This window comes from Schistocerca cancellata, chromosome 8, assembly GCF_023864275.1.
Source record: "Schistocerca cancellata isolate TAMUIC-IGC-003103 chromosome 8, iqSchCanc2.1, whole genome shotgun sequence".
Classification (NCBI taxonomy): Eukaryota; Metazoa; Arthropoda; class Insecta; order Orthoptera; family Acrididae; genus Schistocerca; species Schistocerca cancellata.
The window spans coordinates 200281134-200306747 of record NC_064633.1 but is presented as its reverse complement, the minus strand read 5'-3'; the positions used below and the strand labels follow the sequence as shown (position 1 = coordinate 200306747).

The window sequence follows — 25614 nt, the reverse complement described above, 5'->3', positions numbered from 1 at the left end:
GCAAAAATAATAAATAGCACAGAATGCTATACGTGTGTAAAGTGTTTTTTCATTCGTAATGGAAACTACTTAATTCTAACAACAGACACCAACAGTTATTCTCTTACCACAAGTATTCCCGATTCTCTTATCAAAAAACTGAAACATTTGTACTGTACGCAAAAATAAAATGCTAAGAATAAAACAAAAACAATAATTGACATTACTGAACATTGAGAAGTGATCCCAGATATTTTGTGTTAGAAATGACAATACTTTTAAATCCTCATCGCATATAGCAATGATTATTCCCCACCAGTGACGACAAACACTGCAAACTACTAACAACCAACCAAATACAGATGTGCTAGAGTCACTTCAACAGACTTGTTTACCACATTGATTACATACATGTATCACTCTTACTCATTTCTTTACTTAAAAAAACAACTAAGAAACTGGCTTACACTAGAATACTGATTTATTTTTCACAATCTGACTTGTCAATTAATTCTCAGTTTGTCTTTTGCAAAGAATTCTCCCAAAATGCCAAAAAAGCTGTAAAAGATCTTACAAATGAAGTCCTGTTAGAGCTAACCAAGAGAAACCATCCTGTTTTTGTACCGAGATCCTGGTACGACTTTCTGTCTCGTGTGGTTTATACAATTCTACTACCAATGGTAAAACATCATGGAAGTGTTTTGGAAGGGTCTTACCTTTATAACTGAAAAAAGACTGCCACATAAACTATTTCTCACAGCTAAAAACAACATACGTATAATGACGGAAAAATATTGAATGCATAATGATGGAAATAAAATGTAGAGCTGTACCATCTTACCAGTGTACACTGGGACTGCCACTCGGGCTGGCTGTGTTGCTGTGGGCCTTCTGCCACCCTCATGCCATCTAGACGACTCACTGCAGGAGTATGCAGTAATCCGAAAATGAGCCTAATCGCAGCTTCACTCATCGAGAAGTAAATTACTGAGCTGGGTGTTGAAGCTTACTCTTGTGTCTCTGCCTGCTTACAAATAATTTTTTTTTCATAGGTACCACCTTATGCAAGCACAATTTTTTTTACTTCTTTTCTACCCACACGTTTTTATGAAGTTACTGGATAACCACCAAACAAAAAATGCTATGAATATGTTGTACCTCCAGCGAAACATGTCTGGGTTAGGAAAAAGAAAAAAAATTGTTTGGTCAGGTGTAACCTACAGGTATTCAAAAACAAATTAATTACAGAGTTCATTGCTGGGCTCGCAACTTGCATGATTGACATTCCAATAACTTTAAAGACCTCTTCAAATATGTAATGTTTGCTCGTCATACAATCATACCAGTCAGGGACCAAAACTTGGCCACACTGCTTACAGTCCATATGATAGCTGAACAGGCCTATCACTGACTCACGGCAGATAGTTTGCATATTAGACCCACTAAGACTCATAACATGTAATTTCAAACATAAAAAAAATGAAATGCTGGAACCAGAATTAGACATTATTGGTTGTGGCATAATCTGTATCACTTCAGATGGGGGAGGGAGGGGGGAGGGATGGGGTTACCTTCATAGTCTCAGATGCTATTGAATTTAGCAGATGTTAAAATTCAGGAGTTTGTAATAAAAAAACACTTATTTTTTGTTTTTTCCAAAAAAAATTCCTGCCCCGACATACAGGCCTCCAAAGATGACACTGCAAACACCATTTCGAAGATGCAAATTTTGGAAATTTTTTTAATATGCTGTTCTCTGTAACAGTTCTAGGTATTTTGTTAAGTGTTTTTTTATTTGAAAGATAACTGCTTCAACATTACAATGGTATCCTCCGTTTGGACATATCTGCCAAAGTTCTTTTACTGTCGCTGTTTGAATTTTTTTTATAATTTAGAGGTTTTTTTTATCAAAAATGCCAATCCAGAAAAGTTAGTTTTTTTCTGTTGATTAGCACCACGTAGTACTATATTCTCTGTGAAGGAGAGCTTCCACTTTTAAGTTGGACAGGTTTATTAAAAAAAATTTTTTTTTTTTAACTTTCAAGGGTAATGTGTCTTCACTGAAGTTGTTTCTTACTAATTGCTTTGTTACAATGTTTATTTCTAGTGTCTTTGTTGCAGTTATTTCTTATTTTCTTTGTTGCAGATATATCTTGCACTTTGTTGTAGTTTCTTTGTCATGGTTGTTCATTGCAGGTTTCTGTAGTTGTTGAGTGCTAATGCGTTTACTGAAGAGGCTTCTAAGAAATCTGAGACCATCCAATGAGTTCTGTTTCCCCCCCCCCCTCCCCCCCCCCCCCAAGGAATTTGCCAGTTGACACAGTTGCAGTGTGTTTTGTGAAAAGGACAAAGGACTATTTGAAATGTCTTCTGACTGGGGCCACAGGAGAGTGAAGTATGTTGACTATTTGCATATCCATAAAAGAGCAATATATAAGACAAACAAAAAAACAGACTTTGAGACTTTGTTCAGGTTGGGAATAAGTGTTCTCATTTGAAGACACTGTTTCAAAGTGAAGATGTTCTAGTTACGACTTTTTGTGTTCTAAATGTTTTGACAGAATAACAACAATGACAGTATTTGTGCAGATGATGCAGATTTTACATCCATAGAGGAAGAATTATATGCTTTGAATCAGTCAACTACAGAGGTGTCAAGTTCTGTTAAGATATCGTGGTCAGATGGGTGATAAGCTCTATGCGTCAAGAAACAGAGAGAAATTACTAAAGCTGTGAATGAACACACTACAGCAAAACTAACCATACTCTTAAAAGTAGAAATTCCATCTTCACAAGAAAATGAACCAAAGAACTCTTGCACCTCTTGCCAGGAATTTTTCACAAATATAAATTCAGCTGTTGAATATTGTGCATCCTACAGTGAAAAGGTGCAAGTTTTAATTACTATTCCAGAGACATTTTCGAAGAAAACAATTTTGAATCACATTCAATCAGTATCAAAGTGGCTCAGCAACATGACTGAGTGACAATACAATGTTAAATTTGTTTCTCTTTACATGGAACTCGAGTGTGTGTATAATGTGGAATGCCCAATGTACAAAAATAACACAACAAAGGCAGCCACAATCGCAGAGCTGTAAAAGACAATGGGAATACCAGGGCTCCACGAGAAGGAGATTAAACAGAAAATTAAAAGCTTCAAAATTTTTTGTCACAAGAAACAGAGTTTGATGTGCTCGGAAAACAAGTTCCCCTCTAGCTAAAGTAATTGCCATGGCTGTTGGCTTTGAAGGTGCAAAAACACATGGAACTATATCTAAACAGGATTCACTGACAGCATATATTACAAAACTCCATTGGGCAATACGGAATAGAGATTATCACCCACACAGAATGGAGTTTATCAACCACACTTCGATGGATTTGCCTTGACCTCATGCTCCAAGACAAGAAAACAATTCCACTGAAAGTGCACTGAGCACGGAGAGAGATTCCCCTCATCTGCAGATAAAAGCATCACATTATCAGTCTGCTCCATACTCAGAAGTAGTAGTGTCAAGATATAATGAAACGTATCTACATTTCTCATTTGTCACTGAACCACTTGCTTCCCATTCATCACTGAACTCTGCACATTCTCCAACAGATGTCATCACTTCAGAAATTACAACTGATAATCTCCCAATTGCATTTTATGGGTAATAAAGTCTTGTTTTAAAACTTTTTTTGTTTTATCTCACAATAACTACTTTAAAAATATTTTGTATTAAAATAAATAAATTCATAAAACCATGAGATGGTTTTTCAGACCATAACTTGATGGACTCTTTCAACACTTCATAATTAGCATCACAAACTTCTCGAAAGAATAAACAAATAGTTATGATAATAATAATTTCTTGTGGCTCACTGCCTCGGTGCAAGTCTTTCAACTGGACACCACTTCCTACAATTTACTTTCTGCAGTTATGGCTTCTCTTCAATGAGTATTTTTCTAATAGAAAATTGCAGCAACTTTCTGATATTCTCAAAAGTATTCTTTTGGGTCATCAGTAGAGAGGTCTTTTAGAAACACACTGAAAGCTCCATGCAAATCTCTCCAGCTAATCTATTTTCATGCTCACTGTCTCTTTCTCTTCCTTACTGTTTAAAGCTTCTCCCACCTCTTCCAGTATAACCATTGTTGTAAGATGTGTAACTTGGTAAGCCCTAACTCTCTGAATCACATTGTAGCGTACACTAGACAACAGCCAACACCTGACTACCATCTAAATCATGTGTGAATGTGTGCTTGCTTGCTTGTTGTTTAGCTGTTAACTAGGCCTACTGTATCACTTGCTACTTGACTGAACAGCAGACAGATGTAAACTATCCAAGAAAGTCTGTTAACAAAGTTTCAAGAATCAGCTTTAAGTGATTACCCTAGGGATATACTACAAACCCCTACGTATCACTCACATAGGGACCACGAGGATAATATTAGGATAAGTATTGCACACACAGAGGCATTCAAACAATCATTCTTCCCGCGCTCCATATGTGAATGGAACATGAAGAAGCCCTAATAACTGGTGCAATGGGACGCACCCTCTGCCATGCACCTCGCAGTGGTTTGCAGAGTATAGATGTAGATGCCGATGTAGGTGTAGATTGTGAACTAGCCTATAGAATGGTGATGCAGTACACCTATTAGCATATTCACAATACATTTGAAATGTGATCTGTAGTTATCAACAAGTAACATCAAAATGGACTTTTTATTGCAGGTGTACTTTCTGTGGATAACAAAGACACAAAAACAGTTTGAATGGCTGGTAGATATCATTAGAGAGGTGGAGAATGCTGACATCAGTAATGTTGTGTCTGTACACATTTTCATAACACAATTCTACCACAAGTTTGATCTCAGGACTATTCTTCTGGTAAGTAGCCTATGATTTACAATTCATCATGCCTGGTCACATGTTAACACTGAACGTGATAACTAAGCAGACAAACATTCAGACTGAAAAATTTCTTGGTTTATTGTAATGTGTTAGTGTTAACATTTCAATAAAGTAAATGGATGGGGGAATTTCTAAATATCCCCTTGGAGTAATGTGATTTTCAACTATCACATGAATGAAATAACCTCTGCTTTGCCCAATTTAATTTGACAACATTCTATTATCCATTTTTCACTTTTGCTGATGTTCACTGTACAATCTCTTTCTTCATTCCACAGCTTTTCCAAGTCATTTGCTGGCTCTAAATTAAAGTGTCCTCGTCAAACCTAAAAATTTTTATTTCTCATGCCTGAACTTCAATTACTTTTCCAAATTTGTCCTCGGTTTTATCAGTGTAGAGACTGAATAACACTGGAAAGATGGTACAGTCCTGTCTCACTCCCGTCTCAACCACTGTTCCATTCCCCTTTCACTTTCTTCAACTTTTATAGCTGCAGTCTGGTTCTGTATAAGTTGTACATAATTTTGTGCTCTATTTTACCCATGCAACCTTCAGAATTGCAAATAATTTAATCCACTCAACATTGTCAAAAGCTTTCTCCAAACCTACAAATACCATGAACACTGCTTTGCCTTTTTTAACTTACGAGGGTAATCCCAAAAGTATGGTCTCCTTTTTTTTTTTAAGTACATAGACCTGTTTTTTTTCTACAATGGTTTACATCAGTTTACAACTTGAACATTTAGCTATCTTTCAACATAATCACCATTTCTGTGGATGCATTTTTGTAGACGCTGTGGCAGTTTTTGTATGCCCATGTCATACCAGCTTACCGCCATGCTGTTCAGAAAGTTATGAACCTCTTCTTTAACCTCGTCTTCGGTGCTGAATCGCTTTCCAGCCAAATGTTCTTTTAACCTAAGGAACAGGTGATAGTCACTGGACGCCAAGTCAGGACAATAGGGTTGGTTTGTGATTATGTCCCACTGAAACTGTTGCAGGAGAGCAACGGTTTGCCAAGCGATGTGTGGACGAGCGTTGTCATGAATAATGTGTACGCCCTTGCTCAACATTCCTCTTCTCTGGTTCTGAATTGCCTGTTTGAGTTTTTTCAGAGTCCCACAGTACCTGTCAGCGTTAATTGTGGTCCCAATGATTCAGCTCTGACGATGAGGTGAAAGAAGAGGTTCATAATTTTCTGAACAACATAGCGGCGAGCTGGTATGACGTGCACACAAAAACTGTCGCAGCATCTACAAAAATGCATCGACAGAAATGGTGATTATGTCGAAAAACAGCTAAATGTTCAACCTGTAAACTGATGTAAACCATTGTAGAAATAAACAGATCTATGTACGTATAAAAAATAGGAGACCTTACTTTTGGGATTAACCTCGTATGTTTCAGGGTATGTCTGACAGTTTTGTTGCATGTTTCCATATTTTTGTCGAATACAAACTGATCATCTCCAAGGTCAGCTTCTACCAGTTTTTTTCCATTCTTCTATAAATAATGTGTGTCAACATTTTGCAATTATGACTCACCTGCCTCGTGTACTGGCATCTACTCCTGGGGCCTTGATTCAACTTACCTCCACCAATGTCTTATTATTAAAGTGTATAGCCTTGTGTTTGTCTGTGGGTCATCATCCTACAGGTGATGTCATAATATGAAATTACCTCTGACGCTAGTCCCAGAATGCCCCATGCTTGGAAGAGATGTCTTAGTAGGAGCTTGGCAATTTCATAAGCTTCATCAGTCGGCACAGCTTCACTCACAGCATAGCAGGTGCAGTAGTCAGTGACGATTATGCACCGATACCAGTTTGTCAACTTTGGAAATTTCCCCATGAGGTCAATTCTAAGCCAGTGGAACATCACTGCTGCAGATGGAATTTGTGACAGCTACTTTGGAGGCAACTGTGTCACATACTTCCATTCATTGGCATTTTCTACAGAGGGTCACACAGTGTCTTAATGGATCGGTAAACACCTGCACCTGGTTCTGTCAGTCTTCATGAATCCCATGTGACCCATGGAGCATTCAGGACTGCCCCAGCCCAGGGTCAACAGGACATTTCATTTAAATTCCTTCCCGTGCAGGAGAATGGCACTAGGATTGTTTCTTAGCACAGGGCTCCATACTGTGAAACGGTTACAAATAGAGTGGGTACACAAGTGACTACAAAAGGTATTATCCCAGTATATTTCATTCCTCGCAATAATAGGCAGAGGTTTAAAGACATACAAACAATGAAACAGGAGGCACACAAGTCAAGTGTTTACATCATCTGTGATGGTTGCCACTCTAAGTAAATAGGCCAAACTGGAAGCTCCTTTGAAGTTAGGTTTAAGGAACATATTTCCGGTTCAGTTACAGTTCTGCCTCGACTTCTCATTTATCCAACACATATCACTCAGTTTTTAGTATTAAATCTGCTCTTTATCTGCTCTTTCTGGTGCTTTTTATAATATTTTCTCTTGTTCCATTTGTTCATAGGCTGCAGATTCATTGCCACTTTTTAATCCATGACTATTGATTTTTGAAAAATTCCCAAATTTTAAGAAAGTGTTAGGATTGGACTAACACTGGTTTGACTGCTGTAATGTAAGCATTCAATCTTGTGAACCTTTTTTGTCACTATTATATGGTCCTTGCATAGTATTGTTTATGGTATCTTCTTTTTGTTCAGAGTTTCACCTGATGTAATTTTCAATTACGGAACCAGTTGTTTTTTTAATAAAGGATCTACAACTGCAGCAGTTTTTTTTTTCAACACACGCCATTGGATCATAATTCCTCTCACAAAACACCCTGTTTATTAATAGGAAATGTTTTATCAGTCCTTCCTTCTTAAAGGTTTCACTGGGTTTCAGCAATGCTTGATCTAGTCTCTTTTCAGCAGCACTGTCACTTAATGCAGTGATGACAGACATCATCCATGCTGCTACATTCTGCCAAAACTATTCCTTGAAAAGCAGTCAGCATCCTTGTGTTTGCATCTGCTTTCATATAGCACTGTGATATCATACTCCTGAAGCCTCAGTGTCCGTCTCGTCAAACAATAGATCATTCAGGATAATCAGCCAACACAGAGTATAGTTGTCCATCACAATGGTGAACGGTTTGCCACATAAATACATGTTGTGAAACTTGTTGGCCCAAACAATTGCAAGGTACTCTTTACGGTTGTAGAGTAGGTCATCTCGGCCTCAGAGTACCCTGGAAGCTTGCGCTATTCTGAATTTATTTTCGGCACATTTCTTAACTTCTGGAACCGCACCTAGCCCATAACTGCTAGCATCAATGTGAATTAGTGTATCAACATTCTCATCACACAATGCTAGCACTGGAGAAGATGCTAACATCACCTTATAAACAAAGATCCTTCTTGCATCTCGTACCAGGAAAGTCTGGCACCTCCCTGCAGTCGTTCTTCCAAGGGACATGCCTTGGTACAGGACTCCTATAAGTATCATCGGTAGTAAGAGTACATACCGAGAAAACTTCTCACTTAACGAATGTGCTGAGGATTGGAAAATCTGTGAATGGTCGTATTTTCTCTGGATTGGGACAGACTCCATCACCATTAATTACACACCCCAAGATTTTTTATTTCTTGGGCAATGAAGACGCACTTTTTCACATTCAGGCGGAAGCTTGCAGTCTGAATATATTTAAAGGTTGTCAGCCAGCATAGATGTTATTCAGATGTTTTTTGAAAAGAGTGTCTTCCTAGTAGCAAAGACACACCGTCCATTTAAGGTGTCAATGCAGATTGTCCATCATACGTTTGAAGATGCCTGGAACAATACATGGTCCGAACAGTATAACTGAACCCTCTAAGGCCATCAGCTGCTGTGAAGGCAGTCTTCCCTCAGCCCACCTCTTCAACCTCGATTCGTCAGTAGCCTGTCTGCAGATCCATAGTTGAGAAATAGCGTGTTCCTTTCAATCAGTCTAGAGTGTCATTAATGGAGGGAAATGGGTAGACTCTTTTCGTGATGGTTTAGTTGTCTGTAGTTGCTGCAGGAACACCATGTGCCATGCCATCCTCACCCATTATGACCACTGGAGAGGGCTAAGGACATTGAAGATTCAATGATATCACATTGCAGCATATTCTCCATTTCCTTCCAGATAATTTATCATTCCGCATACGACACCATATGCAAATGATGGCTGATTGGTGGATGATCTCCAGTGTTGATAATGTGCTTTATCATGGGCCACTTTGTCTGTGTTTTCTCCACTCCAAATCTAAATGCATCACTAACTATTGCCAATGATGTTCTCCAGTCGGGCCAGATCCTATTGGCAGTTCAATAGTGGTTTTCTCACTGAATTTTCAGTAGCAGTAGTGTAGCACGATTCGTATCAGTGGCACTAAGCTGCTATTTGTGAGATGATCTGGCTGTGTCTGTTCACATACCTTTAGGGATGAGTTGTAGTAGCTAATGGCAGTTAGTAAGCTAAAGCTTTCCTTGGCTACCAAAAATGCTTATGATCATTGCTGGCATGTAGATTTCTTCTGTAAGCCTCAGTAGCTTTTTGCAATCAACAAAGACTCCAGCAGTTTCAGTGAGCATCTAGATTGATGATAGGAACTCAACACTTTGATGACTGGCAATAAAAATGTCTTCAACAGCAAACAACTGCCAGAGCAATCTTTGTTATGTGTGCTTGCTGGGATAGCTTAATCAATCTGGAGCTCTGATCTTCCACAGTCTGATTGCTTGTGATGCTTGCAAGAAGTCCCATCTAAGAATAACATTATGACTATATTCTGTTAATATGACGAATTCAAGCAGCTGTGTTCTGTCACTGTTAGTTATTCTTGCTGTACATGTTTCTGTTGGCTGGACATACTCCCATGTGATATTTTCATAACAATCGCTTTCGTATGACCATCATAGTCATCCTTAGCTGGTGACAATAAGCATTCCACATTACAGAAGAAGAAGAAGAAGAAGAAGAAGAAGAAGATAGAGAGATTGGTCATCGATGATGCCATCAATGAGATTCCTTGACAGCTTGGTAACCCTTCAAAAAGATTTCAGGCTTGCAGCCAGTCATCGTGAACTTCATTGCATAATATTTCAGCTGGACAACTGTCAGCCATCTTCAGATGAGCTGTCGTCTATAGAGGATTTTCATCTGTGGCAACCTTGCCTCCACATATGGTCACCTCACATAGTTTTCCTGAATTCAGCAGTGAGGGAAGATGCTGCTCTGTACAGCAACAGGGAACAGCTGCAGAATGTTCGGGAGCGGACTCCTCAAGGGTAAAGTGATGGACTTTGTCCCACAGTTAGACTACAATCGACTGTAGCTGAATAGTGTGAATAGAACTGTTGAGACGGCTGATGTCTGGTGGTGCAGTAGTCATTAGACACTTGTCTTTCTCTAAAGTAGCAAAGAATGTGTGCAGGTTGTCCACAATGGATGCATGTTGTCCACTGTTCTCCAAAAATCATTTCTTCTCTGGGACATTACACTTGCCAGAAGATTTGGTTGATCCAGCTTTGGTCAGATGCTGAGTGCCATTTGACAGTCATCACATACGTTGGAGTTGAGTGAGTCCACAATTCATGATGTATTCAACTGGGGATTGAGATTTGTGCCAAATATTGAAACATCTCTTCTTCAACATTTCCTGTTACCTCCTGATACATGGAGTGGACTTTCATGGCTTCTATCCCTTGCATAATCAGACATTTTTGGCTGCCATACACTGCCATATTTCTCCTCTCTCAGTACCTGATGTATGTGAGGTGAGGCCACGATTGTGAGTTGTTCATGCCTCTTTGGTACTGTTTTTTCTGTTACATTACCTCAATGTGATGGCACCACTTGACAAATTTCTCTGCTGCTGTTTACCAAAAGAGCTTGGTAGATGTCTTCTGCAACTCCCTTCATCACATGTGAGATTTTGTCAGCTTCTATCACATTTGGATTCACGATGTGGCGTAAGGTGAAAACATTCTGTATGTATTGTTTCCCCATTAAGTTGCGCACTATTCTTCAATTGATCTTTTGATGAGAAGACTTGTTGCTGTGCCATCAAATATTTTCTTCAGTTTGGTCTAGAACTTGTACCAGCTATCTAGTTCTTTTCGATGTTCTTGAACCACTGCGAGGTTGTTCCGTCCAAGTAAAAGTACACATTTGCCAAACACATCATGTCATCCCACCTTCTTGTATCTGACAGCTTAGTTGAATCCTTTCAGCCACTTCACTGTGTCCTAAGCAGCATCTGAGGAACACTACTGGATGCCTGATGGACAGCTGTTTTGAAATCCATTTGTCTCCTGTAACTACAGACCTCAGGAATGATGTACCTTTTGTATTCCGCTTCCTGTCCATGTATGCAATGGCTTTTATATTGCTTAATTGGAACCATGGTGATGTAATCATTTTGAAGAACCCTGCATTTCCACCAAATGCCATGTCATGTCATAACCACAAACAAGTCAAAATCCAAAAGTAGGGTAGTCAATGAAGTGCAATACTTAGCAACGAAAGCACATTCATTATGGTGACCAACATACAGTCAGGACAGAATAGAACTGCCTGTTGGACAGAGGGCATTGCTATTTATACACATATCAAATTTTCCAGAATACACAAGAATTAGAAATAAGAAATTTGAGAACCTTCTAGAAATGATAAATACAAACAAATATTTGCTGATGATTGTATTAGAACTGACAACCTGGAGCGTGCCAGCCAATGAAGCTAATCACAGCTCTACCATGCACACAACACCGTTTGTGGCAATAATGTCTTCACAAGTCATTTCCCTTGTATATCCTTCCACAATTCCCTCTACCTTTTAGCTTTCTCTCCTTTGGTGAGTACTAGTTTGCCACCTGGGCTTAGCCATGTATGTTTCTACAATGTCACATTTGTCCTCTAGTAATATCGCTTGCACCTCCTGTCAATTTATTTTTAGACATTTAAATTTCCTTTCGCCTGCTTTATTTACTGTATTTTAATTTTTTCTACATTTGTCAAATCTATCTTACCATAACATAATCAATCTGAATCCCTCCAGGTCTCTTCCATGTATGCAAGCTTCTTAACTCAAGTGTTAATGATTCTACTATATCTCTTCTCCTTCCATTCCTAAATTATAGAACACAGGGTGATCAAAAAGTCAGTATAAATTTGAAAAGTGAATAAATCACGGAATAATGTAGATAGCGCGGTACAAATTGACACACATGCTTGGAATGACATGGGGTTTTATTAGAACCAAAATAATACAAAAGTTCAAAAAATGTCCGACAGATGGTGCTTCATTTGATCAGAATAGCAATAATTAGCATAACAAAGTAAGACAAAGCAAAGATGATGTTCTTTACGAGAAACGCTCAATATGTCCACCATCATTCCTCAACAATAGCTGTAGTCAAGGAATAATGTTGTGAAAAGCACTGTAAAGCATATCCGGAGTTATGGTGAGGCATTGGCGTCGGATGTTGTCTTTCAGCATCCTTAGAGATGTTGGTCGATCACGATACACTTGCGACTTCAGGTAACCCCAAAGCCAATAATCACACGGACTGAGGTCTGGAGACCTGGGAGGCCAGGCGTGATGAAAGTGGCAGCTGAGCACACGGTCATCACCAAACGATGTGCGCAAGAGATTTTTCACGCATCTAGCAATATGGGATGGAGCGCCATTCTGCATAAACATCGTACGTTCCAGCAGGTGTTTATCAGCCAGGCTGGGGATGATGCGATTCTGTAACATATCGGCGTACCTCTCACCCGTCACGGTAGCAGTTATAAAACCAGAATCACGCATTTCCTCGAAGAAAAAAGGCCCAATAACGGTAGATGTGGTAAATCCAACCCATACCGTGACTTTCTCGTCATGCAATGGAGTTTTCACACCAGTTATAGAATTTTCGGTAGCCCAAATTCTGCAGTTGTGGGCGTTGACAGACCCTCGGAGCGTGAAATGAGCTTCGTCAGTCCACAACATGTTACTCAACCAATCGTCATCTTCCGCCATCTTTTGAAACGCCCACACCGCAAATGCCCTCCGCTTCACTAAATCGCCAGGTAACAGTTCATGATGCCGATGGATTTTGTACGGATAGCATCAGAGGTACACCTCAGTGTCATTCCTCAACTGTCTCAGCAGCATTACGCCTTGTGCTCGGTCGGCCACTACGAGGTCTATTGTCTAAACAACCCATGGCTTCGAACTTCGAAATCATTCTCACCACAGCTGCATCTGTCAACAGACCTTTACCCGTTCGAATCCCCTTCCTATGGAGATAGGATCATAACGCTGAACTAGCACATTCCCCATTCTGATAATACAGCTTCACTAAAAGCGCCTTTTCAGGTAACGTCAACATGCTGCGACTGCTGGTGCATCTGATTCTCTCTCATTACAGCTCCTTTTATACACGATTGTCATGCGCAGTCACTGAAGTTTTGCTGTCCAGCGCCATCTGTCGGACATTTTGTGAACTTTGTTTTTACCTCTCTATCTACATTATTCTGTGGTTTTATTAAGTTTTCAAATGTATACTGACTTTTTGACCACCCGGTATTTTTGGATAAAACCAGAGTTTTACACTCTGCTGTGAATGTGTATAGGGACTTACCAGCAGACATAGGGCATAAAATAGAAGATCCCAAGATAAGAATACCACACTAGCTAGTTCTATAATTTATCATAATATTTGGACTCAGGGATTTAAATTCCGCATAAATATGTGCTGAACAGGCATTGCAATAGTCAGTATATACATAGCTGATAGCTGATCTGTGCAAAGTAAACCATACGTCTGTATTATTAGATAAAAACAGCAGCAGATTAATATAAGAGTAGCTGTTTTTCTCTTTAAAAAGTATTAATATAAAGTAATTACAAGTAATTCTCATAATTATTAATATGCGGATTAGTATTAATCATAATCTGTTGTAAGTATACTTTACAAAATGAGACTGCATTGGCTGCTTCTGTCAAGGTATTATTTTACTCATCCACATCCCTGAAGGCTTTCCATTATGGGATTTAACGAACATAACACATTAACTAATCAATGGTTAAATTAGTTCGCAGATTGGAGGAAGGCAATGGTATAGGGTCTTCTCCGAGATTTTATTTTGAGTCACGTTACCAGGTGTCTACCTGTACCTCCCACACTGAGAAATATTAACAGCTTGTACCATCTGTTACTTTTATCAAATGAATATTTAACAAACCTCTGACAGCACTGTTTACCTCAGAAGCAGAGGGAGAGGGAGAGAGAGGGGGGGGGGGGCGCAGGGAGGGGGAGGAGGGAAAAGCAGCTCATCAAGTAGGGGCACAAGGTATGGGAGGTGCTGGTGGGACTGTTAACTCGACTCATGTTACAAGCAGCGTGCTGTTACTGAATTCTTATGGGCAGTGTATGGGGATGCTGCAGTTGATAGGAGTATAGTTGGGCGATGGGTAAAGTTACAGCCTCAGGAAATACAGAAACAGAGCTCCATGATCAGGCACACTCGGTGTGTCCTGTCACAGACACTGTTTCAGACATGCTGAATCGTGCGGATGCCATTATTCATGCTGGTCAGCACATCACAACTCGACAATTGGCTCTACAGTTGTCGATCAGCATTGGAAGTGCGAGAGTGTCAGTCATGCAGTGAAAACATGGCTACACCTACAGGACAAAAGCTTTTACCAGCAGGGAATACATGATCTTCCACAACATTGGCGTATGGCCATAGAACATGATGGAGACTATGTACAAAAATAGGACATGGACAAGACATGTTGATGTATATTGTCACCAAATTCTGAGCCTTAACAATAAATATGTTCTGAGAAAAAGAATGTGGAGCACTACTTATTGAATCACCCTCCTACAAAGAGTAAAAGGCTGTTCACATCTTGTACAGACACCAGGATGCAGTTAAGAGTCAAGAGGCCTGAAAGGGGAGTATTGGTTGGGAAGGGAGTGAGGCACAGTTGTAGCCTATACCATATGTTATTCAGTCTGTACACTGAGCAAATAGTAAAGGAAAGAAAAGGAAAGCAAAGAAAAATTTTTGAATTAAATTCCAGGGAGAAGAAAGAAAAACTTTGAGGTTTGCAATGACATTGTAATTCTGTCAGAGGCAGTCAAGTACTTGGGAGAGCAGTTTAACAGAATGGACAGGGTCTTGAAAGGAGCATGTACATATGATGAACATCAACAAAAGCAAGACAAGGATAATGGAATGTGGTCGAGTTAAATCAGTAGATGCTGAGAGGATTAGATTAGGAAGCGAGACAATTAAAGTGGTAGATGAGTATTGCTATATGGGCACCAAAATAACTGACGATGGTTGAAGTACAGATGATATAACATGTAAACTGGCAATAACAAGGAAAGTGTTTCTCAAGAAGAAAAATTTGTTAACATCGAGTATAGATTTAAATGTTAGGAAGTATTTTATGAAAGTATATTTCTTGAGTGTAGCCATGTATGGAAGTGAATGACAAACTGTTTGGACAAGAAGAGAATAAAAGCGTTTGAAACTTGGTGCTACAACAAAATGTTGAAAATTAGATGGGTATATCACATAACTAATGAGGAGGTACTAAACAGAATAGGGGAGACAATAAATCTGTGGTACAACTTGACCAAAAGAAGGGACTGGTTTGACAGGACTCATCCTGAGACTTCAAGGAATCACCAATTTAGTACTGGAGGGAAGTGTGGAGAGTAAAAACCATAGAGGTGGACCAAGAGATTTATACAGTAAGCAGATTCAGAAGGATGTAAGACTGCAGTAGGGAGATGAAGAGGCTTGCACAGGACAGAGTAGCTTGGAGAGCTGCATCAAACAAGTCTTCGGACTGAAGACAACAACATACTGTGTAAGTACAAGTAAGTACCACACTGGTGATAGCGACTTACAAAGTCTATGGGACATGTACCTTGGTATCGCACCTAGCGTGGCTTTTAGAACCAAAAGTAACTGCAGTTCCTCCTTCCCTCACCAGATATTCCATCTGTATCTCAACAAACATCAGAACATTTTTGTTCAAGATGACACATCATGAACACTGTAAAAAATAGTGTGGAAATTTGTCAGCACAACTAAAAAATTAAAAAACTAGTAATCAGTTTTTGTGGAAACCCTTTCATTTCAGATCATACATACATGTGCACCTAAGTGTCCCATAGCTAACATCAACTAGTCCTAGAGGAACCTCTAGGGACAGAAACTGAGTCAAATAGCACTCAGAAATGACAGACTGTATTAAAATTTAGCTGTCAGGAATAAACTATTTGTACATTTACATTTGCTCTGGAATTCTCTTATTTGCAGTACATCTGCGAAAGGCACTTCCAGCGAATATGCAACCACTCACTGTTCACTGGTCTACAAGCAGTCACCCACTTTGGCAGACCAGATTTTCCAGTTTTCTTCAGGTCACTGCAGGCCTTGAACCAAAAGGTAAAATCTTTAATCTATTTATCATTAAAATAAAGATGATGTGACATACCAAACCACCTCCCCTACCCTCTGGCTCCTACCCTTGTAACCTCCCCCAGTGTAAAACCTGTCCCATGCACCCTCCCACCACCACCTACTCCAGTCCTGTAACCCGGAAGGTGTACACAATCAAAGGCAGAGCCACGTGTGAAAGCACCCACGTGATCTACCAACTGACCTGCCTACACTGTGATGCATTCTATGTGGGAATGACCAGCAACAAACTGTCCATTCGCATGAATGGACACAGGCAGACAGTGTTTGTTGGTAATGAGGATCACCCTGTGGCTAAACATGCCTTGGTGCACGACCAGCACATCTTGGCGCAGTGTTACACCGTCCGTGTTATCTGGATACTTCCTACTAACACCAACCTATCCGAACTCCGGAGATGGGAACTTGCTCTTCAATATATCCTCTCTTCCCGTTATCCACCAGGCCTCAATCTCCGCTAATTTCAAGTTGCCGCTACTCATACCTCACCTGTCATTCAACATCTTTGCTTCTGCACTTCTGCCTCGACTGACATCTCTGCCCAAACACTTTGTCTTTAAAAATGTCTGCTTGTGTCTGTATATGTGTGGATGGATATGTGTGTGTGTGCGAGTGTATACCCGTCCTTTTTTTCCCCCTAAGGTAAGTCTTTCTGCTCCCGGGACTGGAATGACTCCTTACCCTCTCCCTTAAAACCCACATCCTTTCGTCTTTCCCTCTCCTTCCCTCTTTCCTGACGAGGCAACAGTTTGTTGCGAAAGCTTGAATTTTGTGTGTATGTTTGTGTACGTTTGTGTGTCTGTCGACCTGCCAGCACTTTCATTTGGTAAGTCACATCATCTTTGTTTTTAGGTATATCATTAAAATAATATGCACAAAAAATGATGCTTTAGTTTTATAACTTCTACCGCCACAAAACACACTTTTCATCACTGTTAGTATATGATCAGTGTCAATAGGCACTATAAATGGAAGCATGTGGAGAAAATGGCAGGTATCTTTCATCTTGGTTAAAGTAAGATCTAGCTGATGCAAGTATTTGAAGTGTACGTGCATCCAGGAAGCCTTGTGCTTTGTCTTGGCCTTGAAGTATGTGTCACTGATATACACAGCAGGCACATAGCACAGAATCCAAGCAGTCTTTTTTCATGTATGCCTTTGCAGTCTGGTCAAGTGGCAGAATCACATCAGATATGAGCACTGAAGTCACCTAGAATGCACACAATCCTGAGGCTGCACTCATATTGAGATGTTCATAAAAGTGATGTTGTAAGTCTACAGACAATGCCATCATCGGGGTTTACACAGCTATCAGTGTTATTGGTCCACTGCTAGTTGACAAGTGCAAAGCCACAATGTATTTAGAGATCCTTATTGGGATTTCTGTGGTGTGTAGTAGATCAATACGAATATCAAAGCCCACACCAGTTGTCTAGAACTGACAACAGCCTTTCCCGTCCACAAAATTTTTTATTTTCCTCCCGAACTGAACACTCTGACTGCCTGGTTTTCTTGCAAGGCTGTGATAGCAATATTAGGCCTGGCTGTTTTGAGGTGAATGACAGATACTTGCATGGATCTTGAAAACTTCCGCAGGTATCAGGAAAGCCTTGAATTATTGTGCAGATGCCCCATGTTTATATTTCTTTTTTTGTTTCAGTGGGTGTTGTCATTACAGCAATGACTCCTAGCAATGCTAGTATTCCATACACCCAAACAGAAGAGTCAGTGTGAGGTCAAGCCAGTACCCAACTGTCTGAGAGTTGCCTAGCTTGAAGTGGGAGTGACTGGCCAGTGGAGTATCAGTAGAAATCCTTAGCACCCATACTTTCACCAGTTTTGTGGATTTATAACTGGTAAACTGCTGCTACCTGAGTTGCACTTGAATGCAGGCACACAGAGTGTCCTGTCCATCAATGCTACTGCACCTGCGATGCGTTTGGGGTGCCGACAAGCTTACCCACTTCCCGTGCTACCATCTAAGCCTTGCTGACTGGTTCTGCAAGAATGAAAACACACAATTTGTGGAGTTAGATTGGCTGCAGGCATTTGCTGATCATTTGAGTTTATACCATACTTGCATCTAATGGAAATTCCAGGCTTTAGTTCAGTGGCATCATTTCCCTTTATGGATTGTATACCAGTATAGACAGAGTTCATATTTTCTAAACAAAGAGATGAATAAGAATATGATAAAGGAAGAAATGGAGTTGTAAGGCTCGCTTTGTCAGACTCCTTCACAGAGGTCCAACACTTCAAATAGATTACCCTACCACCGGCATGGCCTTCTGCATAACTTGTGGACAGTGCTGTATTATCGCAGTGTAAGTCATACTTACTGTCGCATGATATGCATCACCTACCCTTCCTTATATATAATGACAATATTATGAAAAGAATAGTTTGCTATTCACCATATAGTGGATACATTGAGTCACAGACAGGCATAACAAAAAGACTACTTAGCAAGTAAGCTTTTGGACAGAAGTCCTTCTTCTGAACTAGACAAAATACACACACACATTTACACAAACACAACTCATACATACATGACCTCGTCTCTGGCAGTCGAGGCCAGACTGTGAGCAACAGTGCACAATGGGAGAAGCAATCAGGGTAGGGGCGAGGGAGGGGGGGGAGGGAGGTTGAGGGGCAGGCTGGGGTGTTGTGGGATAGCAGGGCATGGGTGGGGAAAAGTAAGGTGCTGCCTGTGGGAGCACACAGGGACGAGTTGGAGAGAAGGTAGGGCAGCTAGGTGCAGTCAGGAGGTTAGACAGAGGTGGGAAGGGAAAGGGAGGGTGGGGCAGAAAAGAAGAGAAGTAAAAGACCGTGGGTGTGTTGGTGGAATAGAAGACTGTGTGGTGCTGGAGTGGGAACTGGGAGGGTGACACATGCGTGTTTTGTGGTTTATTTATTTATTTAGTTTTTATTTTTATTTTTTTGGGTTGGTGCTTTAGGGCACAAAACTGCTAAGTTCATAATATATCATAATGCAAGAAAAAACAAGTAATATATAAAAACCTGAGGCGAGAAAGGCAAAAACGCAATCAAGCACCTTTAAAAGAGGAACAGTTATGGACAAGGACGTCTTTAGGGAAAATTTTTCAAAAAATTGTAGAAGTTTTTTTATTTTGTTTTTGTTTTAGGGCGCAAAAACAACTAGGGTCATACACGCCATGTCAAAACTGTAAAACACGAAGACAAAGAGACGAGTTAAAAAAAGACTACTCATCAATCCCAATCAACAGAAGATACGACAGCTAAAAACAGGGACGTGGAGAAAGGTCTATAAAATATGTCATGGAGAAACAGATCCAGAGCTAAAAATTAAATGGCCTTCGCCATATTGCTCTGATGGATAAAAATTAAAAAGCGGTCAACAGCCTGTGTGTCGTTCGCTAAAACAGCAAACACAAATGGGAACACAAGCGATTAAAAAAAGGGCATTTTGTCAGGAAATGGCAGATAGTTAAAAGCTGAGCACAATGTGCACAAAGTAGTGGGGGAGCACGACTTAACAAATGGCGATGGCTAAAAAGGTAGTGCCCAATACACAACATCTACATCTACATCCATACTCCGCAAGCCACCCGACGGTGTGTGGCAGAGGGTACCCTGAGTACCTCTATCAGTTCTCCCTTCTATTCCAGTCTCGTATTGTTTGTGGAAAGAAGGATTGTCTGTATGCTTCTGAGTGGGCTCTAATCTCTCTGATTTTATCCTCATGGTCTCTTCGCGAGATATACGTAGGAGGGAGCAATATACTGCTTGACTCTTCGGTTAAGGTATGTTCTCGAAACTTTAACAAAAGCCCGTAACGAGCTACTGAGCGTCTCTCCTGCAGAGTCTTCCACTGGAGTTTATCTATCATCTCCGTAACGCTTTCGCGATTACTAAATGATCCTGTAACAAAGCGCGCTGCTCTCCGTTGGATCTTCTCTATCTCTTCTATCAACCCTATCTGGTACAGATCCCACACTGCTGAGCAGTATTCAAGCAGTGGGCGAACAAGCGTACTGTAACCTACTTCCTTTGTTTTCGGATTGCATTTCCTTAGGATTCTTCCAATGAATCTCAGTCTGGCATCTGCTTTACCGACGATCAACTTTATATGATCATTCCATTTTAAATCACTCCTAATGCGTACTCCCAGATAATTTATGGAATTAACTGCTTCCAGTTGCTGACCTGCTATTTTGTAGCTAAATGATAAGGGAACTATCTTTCTATGTATTCGCAGAACATTACACTTGTCTACATTGAGATTCAATTGCCATTCCATGCACCATGCGTCAATTCGTTGCAGATCCTCCTGCATTTCAGTACAATTTTCCATTGTTACAACCTCTCGATACACCACAGCATCATCTGCAAAAAGCCTCAGTGAACTTCCGATGTCATCCACAAGGTCATTTATGTATATTGTGAATAGCAACGGTCCAATGACACTCCCCTGCGGCACACCTGAAATCACTCTTACTTCGGAAGACTTCTCTCCATTGAGAATGACATGCTGTGTTGTTATCTAGGAACTCTTCAATCCAATCACACAATTGGTCTGATAGCCCATATGCTCTTACTTTGTTCATTAAGCGACTGTGGGGAACTGTGTCGAACGCCTTGCGGAAGTCAAGAAACACGGCATCTACCTGTGAACCCGTGTCTATGGCCCTCTGAGTCTCGTGGACGAATAGCGCGAGCTGGGTTTCACACAACCGTCTTTTTCGAAACCCATGCTGATTCCTACAGAGTAGATTTCTAGTCTCCAGAAAAGTCATTATACTCTAACATAATACGTGTTCCAAAATTCTACAACTGATCGACATTAGAGATATAGGTCTATAGTTCTGCACATCTGTTCGACATCCCTTCTTGAAAACAGGGATGACCTGTGCCCTTTTCCAATCCTTTGGAATGCTACACTCTTCTAGAGACCTACGGTACACCGCTGCAAGAAGGGGGGAAAGTTCCTTTGCGTACTCTGTGTAAAATCGAACTGGTATCCCATCAGGTCCAGTGGCCTTTCCTCTTTTGAGCGATTTTAATTGTTTCTCTGTCAATCTGTCGTCTATTTCGATATCTACCATTTTGTCATCTGTGCGACAATCTAGAGAAGGAACTACAGTGCAGTCTTCCTCTGTGAAAAAGACATTTAGTATTTCGGCCTTTAGTCTGTCATCCTCTGTTTCAGTACCATTTCGGTCACAGAGTGGACATTTTGTTTTGATCCACCTACCGCTTTGACATAAGACCAAAATTTCTTAGGATTTTCTGCCAAGTCAGTACATAGAACTTTACTTACGAATTCATTGAACGCCTCTCGTATAGCCCTCCTCACACTACATTTCGCTTCTCGTAATTTTTGTTTGTCTGCAAGGCTTTGGCTATGTTTATGTTTGCTGTGAAGTTCCCTTTGCTTCCGCAGCAGTTTCCTAACTCAGTTGTTGTACCACGATGGCTCTTTTCCATCTCTTACAATCTTGCTTGGCACATACTCATCTAACGCATATTGTACGATGGTTCTGAACTTTCTCCACTGATCCTCAACACCATCTGTACTCGAGACAAAACTTGTGTGTTGAGCCGTCAGGTACTCTGTAATCTGCTTTTTGTCACTTTTGCTAAACAGAAAAATCTTCCTACCTTTTTTAATATTTCTATTTACGGCTGAAATCATCGATGCCGTAACCGCTTTATGATCGCTGATTCCCTGTTCTGCATTAACTGTTTCAAATAGTTCGGGTCTGTTTATCACCAGAAGGTCTAATATGTTATCGCCACAAGTCAGTTCTCTGTTTAACTGCTCAAGGTAGTTTTCAGATAAAGAACTTAAAAAAATTTCACTGGATTCTTTGTCCCTGCCACCCGTTATGAACGTTTGAGCCTCCCAGTCTATATCCGGCAAATTAAAATCTCCACCCAGAACTACAACATGGTGGGTAAATCTACTCGAAATATTTTCCAAATTATCCTTCAGGTGCTCAGCCACAACAGCTGCTGAGCCAGGGAGCCTATAGAGACATCCAAATACCATGTCTGAGCCTGCTTTAACCGTGACCTTCACCCAAATTATCTCACATTTCGGATCTCCGTCAATTTCCTTCGATACTATTGCACTTCTTATCGCTATAAACACGCCTCCCCCTTCACTGTCCAGCCTGTCTCTGCAGTATACATTCCAATCTGAGTTCAGGATGTCATTACTGTTTACGTCTGGTTTCAGCCAACTTTCTGTCCCTAGTACTATATGGGCATTGTGACTGTTTATTAATGAAAGCAGTTCTGGGACCTTTCTATAGACGCTCCTGCAGTTTACTATTACCTAGTTAAAATGACCTCCTCAATGCGGGATGAGGTCGTCCAAGCCGCTGGGAGAGGCTTAATAATCTAGAGCTCGTTCCCATGAAGTGAGGATCAGTGGTGATGCCAAAGTGACACCACCTCCTGACAGACGGCATCACAGAGATTACAGAGGGAATGTAAGAACTAGCATGCTGAGGTACGAGGACTGCAGCCCTGGTAGCAGCGACAGCATCCTCATTTCCTGCCCAACCGACGTCACCAGGAACCAACAAAAACATCACAGTGGTTTCATTAAGAGTGAGCAAGTGACAGCTTTCCTGAACCTGTTGCACTATGGGATGGATGGTGTGCAGCACATAGAGGCACATAGGGCACTGAGAGTGCCTGAGCAGATTACACAATGGAAAAGCCTGTGTTGCTGATACAGGGAGAAGAGCTCTGCTGTAAATACTGAGCAGTTTTCCGGAAGCAGATACTGAAAAACGTCGCCGCCAATGACGAAGGCACACCCGACACCATGGTCAGCCCGAGAGCCATCAGTGTATACAGAGTTGCTATCTCGAAGTTCCATGGTTGTCCTTAGGAAACGAATGAAGGCCAAGGTGAATACAGGCCGCCTCACGAAGCCAAGGTGGTGAAGGGTTCACAACAACCGGGAAAGTTGCAAGGAGCATGAATTTAAGCAGCCAGATTAAGAACAGAAAGCACACTAACAGAGAAAAGGGAAGTGCCCCATATTGGTGATTAAAGGAACCATCGAAAAAGGAGGCATAGGATGGGTGGCCACACATGGCAGACAAAAGGCCTGCATAGTTGCTGAGGAGAAAGTCATGGCAGTAGTTCAGCAGCTTCTCCATACAGACTCTCAACCGGCATAGTGTAAAAGGCACCAGTGGCCAAATGGATGCCACAATGGTGGATAGTATTGAGACAGCGTAAGAGGAACAGACGTGCAGATGCATTAATAAAACACCTGTAGTCTAATTTCGAATGGACAAGGGACCAGTACAAACGGAGGGTGGTTCAATCTGCACCCGAGGAAGTACCATTGAGGACACGTAGGACATTGACGGACCACAAACAGCGGGCTGCCAGGTAAGAAGTGGGAGGACCAATAAAGTTTCCTATTAAGTGTGAGCCCCAGGAATTTCACAAGTTTCAACGAATGAAAGAGCAACAGGCTTAAGATGTAAGGACGATGGGAAAAAACCAATTGCACCACCAGAAATTAACACAAATGATTTTGTCAGTGGAAAAACAAAAGCCACTGTCGAGGCTCCATGAGTAAAGACGACTGAGACACCGCTGAAGACGCCAGTCAATGATACGAGTACATGGAAAACTGCAATAGATGGGAAAATTGTCAACGAAAAGGGAGGCGGAGATGCCAAGTGGGAGACGGGCCATTATAGGGTTAATGGCAATAGCAAAGAGGATGATGCCCAGAACGGAACCCTGAAGCACACCATTTTCCTGGATAAAGCTGTCCGACAAGGCAGAACACACATACATACTGTGAAAACACTGCCTTTAAAAATTCCTGAAGGAAACAGTGCAGACAGCCATGGAAACCCCACTTGTAGAGAGTATGAAGGATACCAGTCCTCCAGTATGGGTCGTAGACTTTCTCCAAATTGAAAAACACTGCCACTGTCTAGCATTTCCACAGAAAACCATTCATGACATGGGTGGACAAAGTGACGAGATGGTCAACTGCAGAAAGGCGCAAAATCCACACGGTGCAGTGGTTAGTAAATTGCGAGACTCGAGCCACCAGCTGGGCACGAATCATATGTTCCACCGCCTTGCACACAGCTGGTGAGAGAAATGGCGTGGTAGATAGATAGAAGGTGTTTGTCTTTACTAGGCTTAGGTATAAGTATGACAGTGGCTTCACGCCAGCATTTGGGAAATGTGCTCTCTGACCAGATGTGGTTATACATATTAAGCACAAAGTGCTTGCCTGCAAGAGAAAGGTGCTGCAACATCTGAATGTGAACAGCACCTGGCCCTGAGGTGGAGGATCGGGATGGAGTGAGAGCAAGACCTAGCTCCTCGTAGTAAAAGTGGCATTGTAGCGCTCACGATTCTAATAAGAGAAGGGTATTGTCTGAGCCTCCTCTGCTCGTTTTCAATGGAGGAAGGCAGGGTGATAGTGGCAGGAGCTCGAAATCTCTGTAAAATAGCAGACCAGGGTGTTGGAGGTAGCAGTAGGGTCCACGATGACATCGTCTGCTACTTTCAGGCCGGAAATTGGGGACTGGATCTTGGTCCCAGACAGAAGAGGGAGTGGAACTGTTAAAGAACTAGTGAATTAAATCCATCTAGCTTTTTTGCTATCCCAAAGAATGCGACAACACTGAGCATACTTCTGTTTGTAATGAATGCAGTCTGCCATCGTAGGATGATGGTTAAAAATGCAGAGAACACGTCTCCACACGCAAACAGCATTGCGGCACACCACAGTCCACCAAGGGGCCTGGACACAGTACAGTAAAGGGAAAGTGCAAGGAATGGAATGTTCTGCAGCGGTTGAAGGTCGCCAGGGAGGAGTAAAGCCTCCAGCTGGCATTCGTTAGATGCCACCTGGCTGTGCACGGAGGTAGGGTAGGAGTCAGCAAACATATAGTTCACAGGAAATGGTTGCTCGAGTATGTCTCAGAAGGAACGGATCACTCGAGATGCTGGGCAACCTGGTCAATGTAGAAAGGTAAGTCAAAATGGGAACAGGTGTGCGAGGAGTCTGAAAGGAACGTTGGGGGTCCTGTGTTAAGGCAGAAGAGGATAAGTTGATTAAGGAGTTCAGTCAAAAGGGCACCTCTCTGGCAGATTCTGGAAAAAATTCAAAGGGGATGGTGCGCATTAAAGTCACCAAGCAGCAGAAAGGGGTGAGGTAGCTGCCCAATAAATTGGAGTAAGTCTGCCCTGGTG

The 25614-nt window shown here is 41.3% G+C and overlaps 1 protein-coding gene across 2 annotated transcripts in view; it reads left to right on the top strand.

Moving 5' to 3' along the window:
- LOC126095034 (dual oxidase-like) overlaps positions 1–25614 on the top strand; it is a 261993-nt gene that overhangs the window by 227220 nt on the left and 9159 nt on the right. For both annotated transcript variants that reach the window (XM_049909698.1, XM_049909697.1), the window contains 2 exons: positions 4707–4862; positions 16219–16347. In XM_049909698.1, coding sequence (XP_049765655.1) covers positions 4707–4862; positions 16219–16347 — 285 coding nt within the window. The remainder of the gene's footprint in view (positions 1–4706; positions 4863–16218; positions 16348–25614) is intronic.